The sequence below is a fragment of the Vigna angularis genome, chromosome 3 (genome assembly GCF_016808095.1).
Source record: "Vigna angularis cultivar LongXiaoDou No.4 chromosome 3, ASM1680809v1, whole genome shotgun sequence".
Classification (NCBI taxonomy): domain Eukaryota; kingdom Viridiplantae; phylum Streptophyta; class Magnoliopsida; order Fabales; family Fabaceae; genus Vigna; species Vigna angularis.
In genome coordinates, this window is record NC_068972.1 from 13,917,919 (window position 1) to 13,935,257 (window position 17,339).

At 31.5% G+C, this 17,339-nt stretch overlaps 2 protein-coding genes across 2 annotated transcripts; one reads left to right on the forward strand and one right to left on the reverse strand.

Annotated features, from left to right (window-relative positions):
• Window positions 1-8,706: 8,706 nt before the first annotated feature.
• Window positions 8,707-9,515, reverse strand: LOC108323098 (uncharacterized). The gene is made up of 2 exons (XM_017555444.2): window positions 9,260-9,515; window positions 8,707-9,126 (listed from the first exon to the last, which is right to left on the reverse strand). Exons 1-2 carry the CDS (start codon window positions 9,370-9,372, stop codon window positions 8,877-8,879), a joined length of 363 nt encoding a protein of 120 aa, XP_017410933.1. The 5' UTR covers window positions 9,373-9,515; the 3' UTR covers window positions 8,707-8,876.
• A 2,441-nt stretch (window positions 9,516-11,956) lies between these two features.
• On the forward strand, window positions 11,957-15,398 carry LOC108323082 (uncharacterized). The gene is made up of 7 exons (XM_017555424.2): window positions 11,957-12,208; window positions 12,279-12,388; window positions 12,902-13,116; window positions 13,211-13,302; window positions 14,420-14,522; window positions 14,650-14,792; window positions 15,074-15,398. The coding sequence occupies exons 1-7, from the start codon at window positions 11,996-11,998 to the stop codon at window positions 15,182-15,184; spliced, it is 987 nt and encodes a 328-aa protein (XP_017410913.1). The 5' UTR covers window positions 11,957-11,995; the 3' UTR covers window positions 15,185-15,398.
• Window positions 15,399-17,339: the final 1,941 nt, after the last annotated feature.

A 17,339-nucleotide genomic window follows, 5' to 3' on the forward strand; every position in this document is an offset into this window, starting at 1 on the left:
TAACATCATAGGCTCAAGGTGAACGAAAGAAATCAAGGCTCAAAGAGGGTTTGCAAATGTAGCACAGTGTCTCAAGGTTGGCTATCTGGCTAAGTAGCTGTATAATCAATAACAAAGAGGGTCTTTCTCATCCTTAACCAAAAAGTGTGTGTATGTACGTAGAATCAAAATCATGCAAAAGCCAATTTCATGTCTAGACAACTCAATATCTCTCAATCAATATATGCTCTCAACACTCACAGATTTGGTCATATTCATACACACAGATAAAAATTTTGAAGCACAACAATCACAAACATACATTTCATCATTCTCAAGAATCACATAACTTAATCAGATACTGCATAATCATTAAATCAAAACACAATTGTCTTTATAACCACAAACATAAATCAACTAAACAAAGTTCCACATAATAACAACTGAACTAAAAAAAACAACATGACACTAAACAAAAAATAAGAACAGTCTTTGTCCATCTGCTCTACCAAGACCCATCTAGTCTTGATCTCCATTAGCTCTCGTGTGTATGGTAACTCTATTGTGTCCATATGGGATCTGGCTCCTCTTCCTCCTCATCACCATTGCCTGCCATCATGTCCTCATGCTGCTCTAGCTCTGACTCTGGTGTTGCTGGGTAAGCACTCCCCCACCTAGACTCTAGCCTGCCCTCAGGCCATGGAATATGTGCTGCAAACTGGGCCCCAATCATCGGGTATCGGCAGGGAAGTCAAGGATGCCAAGTGATAGGTTATATGTGCTCTTCTGTAATGACACCTGACCCTGCCTCATACTGGTGCACCAGTCACGGATGTCGTCCTGTCTAGCCAGACTCTGGTGCATGTAACTAATGAACATGTCTGGTGAAGGAACTGAGGGAGCTGAGGGCTGTCTGGCGGCTCTAACATTTTTGCGTGGAGGGGGAACTAGAGGATGGGCATTCATAGCAGACAACTCCCTCCTATTGGTGCAATTCCTATCAAAAAATTTCTTTTTGAGAGGGGTTGTAGTTTCAAAGTTATATCGAATACCCCAGCTACTCCACTTGCCTTACACAAGGCTTTCACCAGAGCAGGAATCTCCTGGGAGATATAAGCTCCCACATCCATATCAATCCCTGCCATAATACCCTACCATATACGACCATTTCAGGTTGATGTCGGAAGTGTGAGAGTTGGGATTGATGTTTGTGAAGGTGAAGGTGCTCTAGATGGTTGCCAGTGAATTCAGATGTTTTCTTAAAATTCTCACTAGCGTCCCACTAGTCCCTAGCTGATAACCATATCTGGGGAGGCACAAGGTGGATGCAATCAGGTCATGATCAGGATAGCCGGACATGATCAAGACTAGGAAAATTACAAAAAGTTCTATCAAGTCTTCTATTAATACGATGTATACCTCTCTAAAAGTTTTACCAAGTGTAGTAAGATCTAGAAGATGGAGCTACATTGAGCTCATTAGAATTGATCATAATAACAAATGAAATAAACTGACTAGTAATATCGATAATATCAAATGAGAAGTCATTTTTACCCAATAACCACAATTTATAAACCTTGGTAGAAAAATCAAAGGCAACCAACAACTTAAACTTCAAACTATAAAATAATAGCATGATAAGAACTAAAAGAAGTCATTGGTTCATGTAAGAAAAAAAAATTGGGTTGGTGCTCATTAATCAAATTTCATAGCATATTAAGAGTTTTATCATTAACCAACCCTCTTAAATTCCAAAAAATGCCTTTAAAACTCATGACTATCTTTTAGAATTCCTTGCTTTGGAGGATTTAACTTGACTTTCTTTAGATGTCTCCCCTTGCATGGTTTCCCAATAATTTGAAATTGGCACATCATTTTTTTAGTAGTACAATATCCCCTCTCTTCTACCACATTGTCTCAATTAAAATATAATTTAAATCCTTCTACAAGTTAAGCTTCCTCATACATAAAAGATTTATAGATTATTTGAGAATTTCTATTGTGCGAAAAAATTTGTTGTAAGTCTTGAGAATTATTTCCAATAGTATTAACATCCTCTAGAAAAGACATACCAGCCAAGGAATCAAATCCACTAACGCGTGACCAATAGTAGAATCAAGATTGTGCACAGGAGAAGACTCATCCTCAACACTAAGACCATCAAGTGAAAGGGTAAACACATAGATGCAAGTTCAACCGTAGGCTGAGATTGAGTAATAATCTACATCACAACAAGCTAAACCACATCAGACTGTACCGCAACAGGTTGTACCATAATAGTAGGCTACACCATTGTAGCAAACAACACCACAGCAGCAGACAACACAATAGTAGCAAGTTGCACCACAGTAGTATAGTGTTGCATCTCATAGTAGTTTGTTGCATCTTATTGAAAGGTTTTTGAACTATAGATCGCACTACCAGTTACTTAGACTCTACCAACACAAGAATCAAGTCTTATGGACCATCTGAAACATCAATTACCTTAAGGCGATAATGTTGTTGGATTTTCGCACCAACTATTTTCACCCCACCAAAAATCGCATTGGAATCTTGCTTCTTTCATCTACAATTAGATAGGTCATGACAATTCATTTTATAGTTAAAACAAAATAAAGGTAACTTTTCATACTCCACATCACAAATTCAAGCCTTTCCATCAAAATTTGATTAGGTAAATCAAATAATAAATCCATGTCAACTAAAACACAAGTAAAGAAGTCACGATACTTAATCATGGTACAATTATCCAAAGATAAATGTGTGTCAATAGCAAGTACGCAAGGGGTTTATCCCTTTTTGTCAATAGAATACGTCCATGCAAATGATTTTTACAATCTTGCAAATCAGTAAGATAAACTTCCTTAACAATATGTATAAAAATCATGTCGCCTTTAATACAAGGAGAAGGTAATTGTGATAAAGAAATAACACATGCAGTTTTGCACAAAAGTACATTTTTGTGCCCATACAATCAGAGATGATTTGGTTGAGGGCAAAGGTCTATGATCCTATAAACAAACCCAAGAATATGAAACTTTGAGGATAAGACCATACCCATTTAATCAAAACCACCGTGCAAGATTCCCAAAAGCAGCTAAAACCATGACGATGCTCAAACCACGCTGAAAATGGAAAGGTGTAACCAAAAAAGATTCGCTAGAAATTAAAGTAGTGGCTTAGGGTAATCAATGGTAAACGAATAAGACTTGGTTTGGCAAAAGCCTAGCAACGACAACAGTCGTGATGAATGTCAATGGCTACAATAAATATCTTGTCCTTTGTAAACACGATGGTAGAGAAACGCTCCCCGTGTCAACTTATTAATTTGTTGCGATAATTCGAGCTGAGAAAGGGCTTCGCTTTTTTAGGATTTAGTCAAGCCAAAATAGGACTTTTTAAAGACAATAATAGTTTTACACCTTAAGAGACACATTAAGGGATTCAAAGGATCAACAATGGCGTAAGGTTCTCTTTTATTTAGTTACTTATATTTTATACAAGGGTTCACTATATATTTTCTTTTTGAACACAACCATGATTATTCCATTTTATTGAAGTACTTTTCTCTCATGATAATTTTGATTATATAATGTTCTTATTTGTGTGACTTCTCCCGTTACTTATATTTTATACAAGGGTTCACTATCAATTTTATTAAATAAAATACTCTTAAGATACAGAAGTCGACATGGTATATTTTCTCTTGTCATAGTCTTTATTACATTTTGTTCTCTATGTGCGATTTCGTTAATATATTATATATCATTTTATAAAACACAAACATAAATTTTATCAAACAAAATAAGTTTTGGACCCATATGATATTATTTCTACTTCTTTTTAATATTTTAATGTATTCTTTATCACTAGTATAAAAACAGTCTATAACATCACACGTTCAACGTCTAACCACTGAATAACCAACGTTAAAAATGAGCGGTGACATTTTTGTAAATAAATGTAATTATTAAACGTAGTTTAGAATTGTAATTCGGCGTAAAATGATATAAAATGTCGAATGACTTTTAAATTCGACGTCAAAAGGTTAGTGAATTCAATAAAAATTTGAGCGGGAGATTGAAAATTCATTCACTTTATCTTAGCGCGCGATACCATCTTCTCTTCTTAAACTTTTCTCGAATGAAGTTTGACGCGCATTACATGTAATCTTTCTTTCATTTGATACAAATGCATGTTAATTAATTACTTGATGTATGATTTTTTTTTTGTTTTAATCGATTATTTTTGTGCTCTTGTTCTTCATAGGCGCATTTTGTTTTCTCTCTCACTATGACGAAACTTTATTCCAACGAACCCACCTTTTGAAGGTTAATTTTCGTTTTTGTTTTTGTTTTTGTTTTGAAGAACTTATTTGTTGAACTTCTTTGTTGTTTTTTTGTTGAACTTGTTTGTTGTTGTTGTTTAGTTGAACTTGTTTGTTGTTGTTGTTTGATTGAACTTGTTTATTGTTGGTTATTATTGTTTGTTGTTGATACTACACTACACGTTCATAGTTCATGCTTTATAAAATACCAAACACTAAAATTTGTTGTTTTTTTGTTTTTCAGGTCTCGTAGAATTGTAAAAAAGATCATAATTAATTAAAAAAAAACATAAAAAATTGATTAACGTTGAATATTGACAAAATTCGACGTTAAGTTAACGTCGATTTTTTTAAATTCGACGTAAATTTAACGTCTCCTGATATGACGTCGTTCGCGAATTCGCTATTAAAAGTTCAAAATATTCGATGTTGCACGCGATTTTTATACTAATGTATTCTTTTTTCACAGGAGTAACTCTCCATTTCAAGTATTTAATTGGGTAGATTTTTAGAATGTTTGTACTCTTAACACTGAATCATATGATAATATAAATTTTCCTTGAAATGAAATCAGACATTTGAAAAAATTTAATTAGAGTTTAATTATGCACCAAATTAAGATTTATAAATAATTAAGAATTAATATTTAACATGAACTTAACCTCTAATTATTTGCCATGTATTTTAAAAAATTATATCTTGTTTAGTATTTGTTGAAATAGATATTATGCCGTTAGCCATTTTAACACTTTTAGAAAAAAAAAAAAAAAGACCAAATTAAACTATTTTTACAAAAGAAGATACCATTTTGAACATCCCAAAAAAGGAAGATCATTTTGAACAAAAATAGCCAATTAGGAGACTAAAATAAATATTAAGCTTTTTTTATTGTAATCATTGTTCTATTAACTTACCTTTTGATAATGGTTATGATTTTCATTTAGGATGATGATTGTGTATGTTGTTAGGGAGTAGATGATGAAGTAGGTTTGGATGCATAACAAGGATAGATGAAGAGTATGAGCAATTTATAAGTATTAATTTTCTTTTATTCATGTTACTTAAAATTATTATGCAAAGACAATATATTTTTGTTTTCTCCCTTTAAATAAAGGTCTTTAATATTATTCAATTTAAGTATTTTTTTTATAAGATTTGGAAAGTGATTGTTATATACTTAAATATTAGACGACTTTTAAAAAAAGTGTAAACCCTCCCTTAGTCCTCATTTTTCTATGGAAATCTCAGTTCGGTCTTTATTTTTTCATCTGTCTCAGTTGGGTCATATTTTTTGCAAAAATAAACACATTTTACCCTAACCGTTAACTGGTCTCAGACGCCGTTAAATTAAGGCCACGTGGTGCCGAGAGAATGTGCTAATGTGTGATGTGACATTATTTACTAGAGTATTTTGATTAAATAAATAGTGGTGATGTGACATTATTTACTTTTCTTTATTTAATATTTTTAAAACCAAGTTTTATTTATTTTTTATTTACTTTATAGAAGACTTTTTTTTTTAAATTTCATCACCTAGAGTGGGTTAGAACACAGTTATTCTTCAGAATTAAATTAGTTTAGTTTTAATTATTTATTTTATTTATTTGATAACTTTTATTTAATATTTTAATTTTCAAGTTTTACATAATATTTTAATATTATCTTTTTTCTTTAAATATAAATACATAAATATTATTTTTTATAAAAAACTATTTAAAATATTTTTTTATTGAAATCATTAGTTATATAATTTTATTATTTGAAAAGTTAAAAATATAATATATATGTTGAATTTATTTAAATTTAAAAATAAAATAATTTTAAAAAAATATAATAAACATATTTTAGTTTAAAAAGAAATGTTTTCTCTCAAATAGTCATCTAAAAAATATTAAATAAGTTATTATTTTTATATAATAATTTGATATAATATAAACAATTTTGTATATTAATATTTAATTAAAATACACATAATTTTATAAAAATTTTAAAATTAAAAAACTAAATTTATAATAATTTAGTTCAAAATAATGACGAGTGAATATGATTAAATTGGATTATTAATTAAATTAATATATTTTTTAATATATTATTAATTAAATTGGATTATTAATATATTATTAATTAAATTAATATATTATCTTAATATAAAAAATTGAAGAGAAAATATGGTGATGTGACTTTTAGGATATTCACTTTAGGAATTTCAACACATTCTCTCTGCACGTAAATGAGGAACACACATCAACACATTCTCTCTGCACCACGTGGCCTTAATTTAACGCCGTTTAAGACCCGTTAATGGTTAGGGTAAAATGTGTTCATTTTTACAAAAAATATGACCCAATTGAGACAGATGAAAAAATGAGGACCAAACTGATATTTTCATACAAAAATGAGGACCAAGGGAGGGTTTAAACCTTAAAAAAAAAAGTTATTTTCAAAAATCATGTGTTTGAGAGATTTTATTAGAAATGATTGGTTGCTTATACCAGAATGGCTTTAAAAATATTAGAAAAAATAGGAATGTTACATTATACCACAAAAAGAAAAATCCTAAAGTGGAAAATTTAATTACTTTAACAATTTGAATATACTATGTCCTTAATCTTATAAAAGGTAAACTCATTAAATACTAGGTTGGTGAAAACTATTTTAAGTACAGTTATAATATCACGTAATTCATGTGCAATTAATGTTGTTATTTGGATGAGACCTCCAATTACTCTAATTACTCTACTTATGAACTATTTTCTTAAATAAATGTGGTTCCTAATAATCTCTTCATTTGGTGCTTGAAGTTATCATTGTATGTCATTTGTAGCATGTGTAATTTTATTGCATTTGATAAACAATAAAATTAGATAAAAGAAACATGAAAAAAGAAAATTAAATACTAAAAGAAATATGCAAATAATTTTATATTCAGTCATAAAATAAAGTTATGAAATTATATATATTTCATTATTACTCAAATTAAGTTAAAAATGTGATTTATCCTATTTTAAGAGGTTTACAAATAAGAAAAAAAAAACTAAATTATTAAAAAAAAATTATAATCACAAAAGACGTCTTACATTAATATCTATTATTAAACTTGTTTTTTAGAATTTAGGAAGCTTCTTGCGTCAAATTTGAGATTATAAATTTCTAATTCAAATATTGATAGATGTGACAAGTTTATATGTGTTTTACTAAAAAATATATTTCCTTTTATATGTGAAGTTTCATTCAAACAATGTCTTCCATTTCACGAAACACATAAATTAACACTTTTCTCAATTGTTTGTATTATTAGACTTAATCATATTTTTATTTTAATCTTTACAAATTAATTTTTGCAGTATTTTTTTTTTAAATTCCGGATAGGATAATACTGCGAGATCAACTTAAGGGGCTTTGTATGAACCACACATAACATAAAAATACTGAAATAGTAAGATTTAATATTATATGTGCATTAATTAAAAATACTGAAATAGTAAGATTTAATATTATATGTGCATTAATTAAAATAGAACGTGTATTTTGTAGAAATTAAATTGTTAAATATTAAAGCTGTCTACAGTCGTTTCAAAGTTGGCTTCTTATTGTTTTGTAATTAAGAATCGGTGAGAGAAATTTGAGATAAGGAAGAAATGTTTATTTTTGAGAAAAATTGAGTTGAGAGTGCTTCTTCTATCTATCTATATTATGCAGTCTTTTCCATTTGCAGTCAATAGAATCTAATCAAATGACACTTAAAATAGAGAAAACAACACAGACCATTAAATTTGCAGAAGACAAACCATCCGACAGGAGGCCTTTGGTATAAAGACAAAAATGTATTTCTTATCCAAAAACTAAACGCATGGCACCGTTGAAATTAAAATCAATTTTCATGCGCCCACAAATAATAGCAAATAAGCTGAAAGATGCATATATAGATGTTGCCCTCACCCAAAAAATAATGTAATGCTGGTAGCCTTTATTCTGTGCTAAAGGGTCAACCTAGACATCAACGGTGCAAATCTCCAGCATCAATTCCTAATCAATAAAGAATATGCTGCATGCAACATTTGCCTCCTATATTCTTGCACATGCCATAAACTCTGAGATTTTCAAGGTTGTGGTTCTGGGATCACATGCACAAAGATCAAAACTAAAGGAGGACCATCGTTATTTGTTACAGGCATCTATTCTGATACTGATAATTGCAGCATGTAATGTAAATAGAAGGCAAAGCAAGCTTCTTATTGCACACGAGGTAAACAACATGAATAGTAAATGGCCAAGAAATTAAAGCTGACCGGTCAAAATTAGCATCCGTAACACAGAAAAGTGCATGCATCCTGAAACACGAGATGATACAAATGCATGCTCTTTTCTTTCCTAGATAAGCTATACATTTTTCAGTCATATACAGAAGCAAAGACAACTTCAAATATTGAATTAGAAACAAACATTTATATTATATAGTTATAATATATAACCCTAATATATATTCGTTTCAAGTTCTACCCCTCCCGAACCCTTTATTAAAAATTCTTTTGCTAGTGAATATCAAGCACGATAAACAATAAAATAACATTCAGATATCAGTGATACATTTTGAGGAAGGTGTAGGGGTGGAAGAAGACTCGAACTTGTAATGTTTGTCCACTGCAACGGATACCTCCCATGTGCAACTAAGTCCCTTGGGTATGGTGACAAGGTCCCCCACACCAAATTTGACTGACTCAGACGAACCTTTTGGATAAACCTTCACTTTCCCTCTCAGAAAATAACACGTCTCTTGAGCGTCGAATTTGAGCATATACTTCCCAGGAGGACAACCCCATCTGAAAATACACAAAAATTCATCAGATCCATCGGTTAATCATCCACACACTAAGAAAAGAAATTCTCTGACACCCAATAAAAAGGAAAGGCAGAAAACAGATAAAAGATAAAGACTTGATAAATTTCACTCACTTGGGCCACGAATTTATACCCAGCTCGGCTAATCGTGATTTGGAAGGATTGTGTTCAACTGTGATAGTTAGTTCTGAACATGACCTTGGTGTGGATGTTGATGCCATGGACATAAAGGAAGTTGAGCAGAAGAACACGAGAGAAGAAGAGAAGGAACACAGTAGTTCAGAATCAAACTGGTTAAAGCTGTGGTTGGTTTGTTGTCAGATTTTTTTATGCATATATAGAAAGGGCACTGGTCAGAGGAAGAAAAATGGAATTTTTGTTGATCAAAGTGTTTATAGAAAGAAAAAAGAATCTTTTGGTCGGGTTGTTATTATATATAAACACAACTTTCTACAGTGTGCAACACTACAAATTGAAAGGAACTGTTAATTGTTTTTTGAGAGGTAAAAATATTTACTTGTGATTTCAAAAGTATTGCGCATGAACTTGGTGATAGTTCCCTAGGGAAAGAGACAGGTGAAAACGTGCTCCAAACTGATATATTCTGTGAAGATTTGTATGTGGAAGTGTACAGTTATGGAATAAGAATTTGAGAGTGCTTAGGTAAAGAATAGACATAATGGAGACAAAACACAGGTCAGTAACTGAGAAGAATGTTCGGAAATGGAAATATTTCATAGTGCAATGCTACAGACATGACCCACCCCTATATATTCCTTTTGTCTTCTTTACTTAATTTTGGTCATTAAAATGTTTAATGAATACTTTTAAACTTGGTTTTGCTTAATTTTATTGTTTGCCATGGATAGTAGCGACATTGTATTACTTTACTTTAGAACAATATATTTTTATAAATATATATACTTTCTTTAAAAAATAAATATTTTATTTTGTCAATGCTTTTCTCTTTTACTAGTTGTTTAATTTCAGAAGTTCTTGAAATTTATAAAATCAACGGATCTTATTAATATATCATAACTGTTTAATCTGGATGAATCAACCCGATTGATTCATCGTAGGTTCAACTCCATTGAATTAATTCAAAATTGATTTTTATTAATTTTTTTTCAACCTAACCTAATTCAAATTCATAATAAATCAAGTTGAGACAGATATTGAAACTTGTTTTCACAACCCTAATCATAAAATCAATTCATTATCAAAAGAGTTCGTACTTTTTCATCGAATAATGATTAATATGTGCTTCATTTTTCACAACATTTCTGTAGAACTTTTCAAGCATACCATGTGACGAGTAGTAGTTAAATTAAATTGTTATAATCAAGTAGAAAACAAAATAAGATGCATCTATACTAAAAATTTCATTTCGAGAAAATAGAAAACTGATGTATATGTGTATTAATCATTTAAATAAGAATTAGGTTGTCGAAGCAAACAATTCAATAATTAATAAAACAACTAATACTATATTAATCAATTGAATGTTAAAGAAAACTGATATAGTCCCCTCTAGTTTTAGTAAAACTCAAATATAACAATATAGTAAAATCTGTAAAATATTATATATATATATATATATATATATATATATGTATAAAATAAATTCTATTGAATTGGATCTTAATCTCAAATTCAAAAAACATGTTAAATCATAACAAATTAAACTATTATACTTATCCTTTTCTGATAATATTACTAAAAACTTTAGAATTTATACAATTTGTATTGATAATTATAACTAAGTTACTATACTATTTTCACGTTAAGAGAAGTACTCTTGTGTTTTTTTTGGTACAAGAACAAAATTGTTTTCTAACATTATGAAGAAAGTTAGATTATTTTAACATATACTTAACATTTCAATGCTGTGTTTCGTAAGACAAATTTTCTTAATTAAGTGTATTTAACATATACTTAAGACAAATTTTCTAAGTGTATTTCGTAATTTATATTTTCTTAATCATTTGCATATAAAATATTACACAACACATGGTAATCTTATTTTTTTTAATCCATGACAGGTTTATAAAAAATAGTTATTTTCATATTTAGAGTTGTCAACTTGATTTATGATCATAGGGCAAATACAAGGTATTTTTGAATATTTTTTTTTAAAGAGATCCTAATTGAAGTGGAAAATAAAACTCTAATCTTACAACTTTTTCAAATGAGTTAGAATTAAAGTGTATATTTGTTCAAAAGACTTTAGGTAATTCTTAAAAATAATACTTTAAGTTTGGATCATATATCGAGTCAGTCATCTTAGACTGAAAATCAAGAAGAATCAGAGTAGATGGCGGGATGTGTCGTTTTAGACTGAAAATTTAGATGAGTTCTCTGAGACAGAGTGTCAACATGGGTTGACCCTAGCCAAAGGTTGATAGCAGATCAAAAATTGAGATGGACTAAACTGAGTCCAAGATCAAGAATGATTGATTTAACCCAAGATCAAAATAAATTGACCAAAATTGAAGGTCAAGAGCAGTCAACCCAAGATTGATAATCAACACATACCAATTTGAATCAAGGGATAAGATCGAGTCAAAGATTGAAACAAACCAACTCAAACCGATAATTGAGATAGATCAATTCAGGACAATATTTATCCTATTCAAAATGAATTAAAAAGATTGTGAAGAGTTATTCTGAATTTGTCAAATGTTAAAATAACACTTGTCAAATATTAAAAAATTAAAATATAAACAAAAATAATTAAAATATGAGTGTTATAATCAAAAATTAAGAATGACATCTAAAATAAAATAATAACCAAAATGGGTTTAATAAAAACCCATTGGACAAGTAGAAGGAGGAAGAGGTGCAAAGCAAATGGAGAAAGGCACAACGAGCGGAGAAGCAGAAGCACGATACTTCTGCAAAGACTTCCACTGGGAAGACCTACGAGCAGAGGTGGAAGCAAACCCTTCCTATGCCTACCACTTTGAATCGGCGTCTTCTTCGTCATCGTCTCCTCCACCCGAATCCGACGTCCTAGCATGGAAGCAATTTCACCTCCGTCACGCATCTGGAAGATTCTTCAAGGTCCTTTCCCTTTTCCTCTTCGCATTTTTCGCTTTTAATTTCCCAAACCTAACTGCTTCTTACCATTCAGGAGAGACGTTATTTGTTGAAGGAGTTTCCAGAATTACTCTCCTGTCCCCCAAACTCTAAGCTTTTGGAAGTTGGTTGCGGTAATGGCAGCACTGCTCTTCCTATTCTACGGTTCTTTCTTCACCTTTTCCTTCTCTTTTCCCATCTGCGTCACGCACCGCTATTTATTTCATATTTATCGATAGTAGATTAAGTTTGTGTTTGGATGCAGCTCAAATAGTGTTGAAATACCCACTAAAGTGATTTTAAGACACTTCAGCGTTTGCCTTTGGATAAAAAACTGTGTACTGAATTTTCTTCTGACTTCTTTTTAGGAAAAAAAAATCTAAACATAAATCACTGCAAAAACAATTTTAACCAAAATTTTATTTGAAATGAATTATGCAAACGGTCACCTGAATTCACTAGTTAATTAATCTTGAATTTTTTTCTATTAGTGTATGATTGACTTTTCTGAACTTTTGCTTGAAGCTGGTGGTTTACCATTGCAAGATAGTGGTTTTGGGTCATTTGTAGTTTCCGAATTTGAAGATTAAAACCAACAACTTGCTTTTGGTCATTTTGGGATGGCCTTTTATTTTGTATCTTGCTGTTTTCTAATTCTTATGAAGCTTTCCTGTGCAGGGCCAACAAGGATTTGACTGTTTATGCATGCGACTGTAGTGATGAGACTCTTGAGAGGGCTAACGAGATTATAAGTGATGCCTCCACAGTTGCATCCTTTCAGCATCGTTTCCGTACATTCTGTTGTGATCTTTCCACTGGTGGATTCCCAAACTGGTTGGCATGCGACCCTTGTCGAGATAAATTTTTACAAAAGCAGTCATACTGTTTGTCAGGTTATTTTGCTATACTTTTTATGCTGTTGAATTATTCTGATTTATGCAATGGCTTCATAAAAAGTTAGACTTGGTTCTTTCTGTTTCTATCCAGATGTCAGAGAGGGTAATGGACTGCATTTTACCAATCCATATCCATCAGAAGAAGTTGAATGTTGTGTTGGCGGAGTAGATTTTGTAACATTGGTCTGAGCTTTTCTCCTCTAAAATTACCTTAAGTACAGTGATATGGTGCTTCCAGAGCATGAGAATGTGTTAGAGCCGTAATCTTTACCTTGGATTTAATGTAATATATTATTTCAAAAGCCTCTTTTTTCACAATGTCTCTTTGACAACGTATTCCGAATCCCAACCCAGCAATATATGTTAACTGACAGACCCTCCATTGCAAAATGTGTTTTTGAATATTTATGTTTTTTCACTTTATCTGTCATTTTAGAAAATTAAAGTTTTTATTTTTTATCCCAACTTTATCTATCTCTACTAAGTGGAATGAGAGAATGCAATCACATTGATGTAGGGCAATGTTTGAGTATTTTGGTTAAGGGAAAATGAAATCATATTTTATGATTATTCAGGCAAATAAATTGCTTTCTTAATCTTAGTATCTTGAATTACATATTCTTGAAAATGAGGATTATGAAAGTGGTTAGACTGCAGATTGTCTTCTCATTAAGCTCCGGAAGGTTCCTTTTCTATATTTGTTATAGTTTTGATTTGGAAGACACACGCATTCAAGCTTTAATACCAATTTAATCTATTATTTTCTGGCGTCCTTGTGATCTACATGTAGCTCTAATTTGTCAGCTGCTTCTTTGTTTGTTAAAAGAAGTACTCGTTGTTCATTCATTCTCCAATAACATATACATTCTTTCTTTTCCCATATTCTATTCATTTCCCATTTTGCTACCTATGGGATTTTGTTAAGCAACCAGAACATACTTTTTTTTGTCAGGCCCCTTATCTTTTTCTTGTTTCATTATGGGGCTAACACTCCATATCTCTACATAGCTATAATTTGGAGTATACGCATATTCACACTTACCTCAATTGTTTCCTATGTAGGTTTAAGTCTACTTTGGGACTCTTATTTTTCAGCCGGTTTAGTGCATACTTTAACTTTCTAAGACTTCTTGTTTATTATTGTTTAGCCTTTAGTGATGTTTAATCATTCTATATTAGCTCTCTAGATTCTTTGGCATACACAAACAACTTTATCTTTAATCTTTTGATTATATCATTGACTCGTTTGAATTTTGTAAGTTCAAAATTAACGACCTCTCATTTTGATGTGCCATGTCAGATCTTTACTCTATCAGCAGTACCGCTTGAAAGGATGCCAAAGTCTGTCAAAGAATGCTTTTTGGTGTTGAAGCCAGGAGGCATGGTTTTTTTCAGGGACTATGGTAATAAACAAACTTGCAAACTTACTGTGTGGAGCTTTTAGGAAAATCTTTAGTTATATGTAGTCCTTTATGTCTGTCGATCTTTAGAAACCTAAGGTGCTGGAAATGACTTAACTCCTATAATCAGGCCTCTATGATATGACCATGCTTCGATTTGAGCCGGACAAGCGAGTGGGATTCAGGGAATACATGCGGTCAGATGGAACAAGGTCATATTTCTTTTGTTTAGATGCTGTCCGGAACCTATTTTTGGGTGCAGGCTTCACTGAGGTACTTATCTCTTTTTATTGGGCAAGAACTTTTGCACATAACACATTGTTTTCTAATTATATTCTAATAGAAACATTAGTATGACTTGTGTTCCTGCACAAAGTTTAATCCTTCTTAAGTGTGTGGATTGAGTTTAGAATCTGTTGACTGTTACAATGTTTGTTCATGATTCTGAACCTTCCATCTTTCGTCAGTCTTCCTGTAAAATTTTACGAGTCTCAATGTCTGGAATGTGTCTTTCTGACATATTATACTCTGCTTGTATGTTATAAACTCTGCAGCTTGAGCTTGATTACTGTTGTGTTAAGTCTATAAATCGGCAGAAAGGGAAGTGCATGCAAAGAGTGTGGGTTCACGGGAAGTTCCAGAAACCTGCACTGAGAAATGAATAATATCCCTTGGTGTGCTGCGAAGTCACATGAAAATGTACACTTATTCAAGTTTATCATTGATTACTTTGTGCTACCCTGAAGAGTATACAAGCGAAACAGGTAGAAAAGAAATTTTAGGTCTATGCAGTCCTTTATTTTCGCTCCTAAGTTTTGGTGCGCTGGAAAATCTGAAATGATTATTTTTGGAAAAGCAAATATTGATCTCATGGTTGCAGTACAGATTAATCTATTTTTGAACTTTTTACATTGTATTGAATGAGAATTTGGGAAGCCGCCTTTTTCTTTTCCTTAAAAAAACTATTTTACTAATCGCGAAATTTACGGTCAAGATTAAACGAGGGCGTCAAATCTACAACCAAAAGTCTTGTACGCTTACAAGATTTACAGGCACTGTCGCTACGAGAAAACAATAAACTATAATCGACTAATAAAACAATAGTACTATATGAGGAAATTTGTGAAGCATTTTCAACTCAAAATGAAGGCCAGCACAATAACTTGAGCGTGTCATGTGGTAAATAGTTCCAGGGTAATTAAAGAAGCCTTCCCAGCTGGTTTGTTACACCCATTGTCAAATCCAAATCATATCAGACAAGATTTTGCTACGGATTTCACCTCCTTCCGATAGTTATATCTTAGTGGTCATTGATAGACTATCCAAATACTATTTGCTCCATTATAGACTGATCATACCAGTCTTAAGGTGAGAGAAGCATTATGCAAATGGTGGTGAAGTAACATGGGATACCAAAGAGTGTTTGTATCAAATTGGAACACGGTTTTCATTTGCAAATTATGACAACATATGTTTAAATCGAGTGACACTATTGTCTACCAATGTCATCCTCAAACGGATGATCAAACTGAGGCTTTGAACTAGTTTTTGGAACTACACTCGTGTTGATTTACTGACACCAATCTAGTGTCTTGGTCAGGACTGCTACCGTGAGTAGAGTTTTGGTACAAATCTCTATTCCTCATACTAGCAAGGTATGGTGATTTTAAGTCTATTGATTTACGGCAATATTGATGGTTCCCCACCATTTTCAAATACATGTGATACATTCAGTAGTTACTTGGGAGAATTGTCTTCCTTTCAACCACCTTAAGGAGACAAGGTTGCTTTCAATCGGCCCATCACGGGTTGGTCACTTAGTGAGCCAACCCAACCCGACTCATTTATTAGTGAGCTAGAAAAATTCGAACCCGGCCCGACCCACTATGAGTTGGTGGGTAAACGGGTTGGATCACTGACTCACTTAATTACAATTTTTTTAAATAAAAAAAATTACAAACTTTCTATAATTCAAATCTAAACAAATTTCACTCCCAGTGTTTAATTAATTTAAAAATAAGGAACTTAAATAATTTTTTCAAACAAAAACAAAATAATAAATATTGTTTTATAAAATGAAAATTAAATTTTAATAAAATAAAATTAGGTATGTGGGTTGGTGGGCCAACCCGGTTCACCACAGGTTCAACTCGTATGAGCCAGGTTGAAATCTGACCCGCATAAAAAAAATACAATTTTTTCAAACCCAACCTGATTCAAACCCGTTGTGGACCGGGTTGACCCGCAGGTTGTGACCCATTTTAACAGCTTTAGGTAAAGATAAGTAATGTTTGACTATTGGAGGAACCTAAATACAAACTATTATGACGAGGGTCATAGAGTAAGTGACAATTCTCTTGTGTCTATTCTTTCTACCACATCATCTTCTATATTTTTACTTATTGAAAATTTAAGTATGAGTTTAAGTCTTAATTAAATAAAAATAAAAAAGTGAAACATCATGAGAGTGAATAACTATTAACATATTGTCTTAAGGATTTAGATAAAAAATAATATAAATCTTTTATATTAAACTAAGATTTTATTGGTTTTGTATCTTCCAGTTAATCTTTCTTCATAAATCCAACCACTGATATTAGACTACTTGTATAAAAATATTTACTATTACTTCTCAATATGGTTTTAAATAATTATACCTTTCTCAGTCATTAAGTAATGCACACCTCCATTCAAGTTAATTATTTCATGTTTAGTCCTTTCTGCAATTTTCATTACTTAACATATTTCATAAGAATTTGTACATTTTGTTTTCATTACTGCTAGACATCATCATTACAATTTTAAAGTTCTTTTTCCAAT

Coding starts and splice junctions, on each gene's coding strand:
- LOC108323098 (XM_017555444.2), bottom strand. CDS start 9,372: ATGTCCATGGCATCAACATCCACACCAAGGTCATGTTCAGAACTAACT. Junction 9,127..9,259: donor GGTATAAATTCGTGGCCCAA/GTGAGTGAAATT, acceptor GTGTATTTTCAG/ATGGGGTTGTCCTCCTGGGA.
- LOC108323082 (XM_017555424.2), top strand. CDS start 11,996: ATGGAGAAAGGCACAACGAGCGGAGAAGCAGAAGCACGATACTTCTGC. Junction 12,389..12,901: donor ACTGCTCTTCCTATTCTACG/GTTCTTTCTTCA, acceptor TTTCCTGTGCAG/GGCCAACAAGGATTTGACTG. Junction 13,303..14,419: donor GAGTAGATTTTGTAACATTG/GTCTGAGCTTTT, acceptor GTGCCATGTCAG/ATCTTTACTCTATCAGCAGT.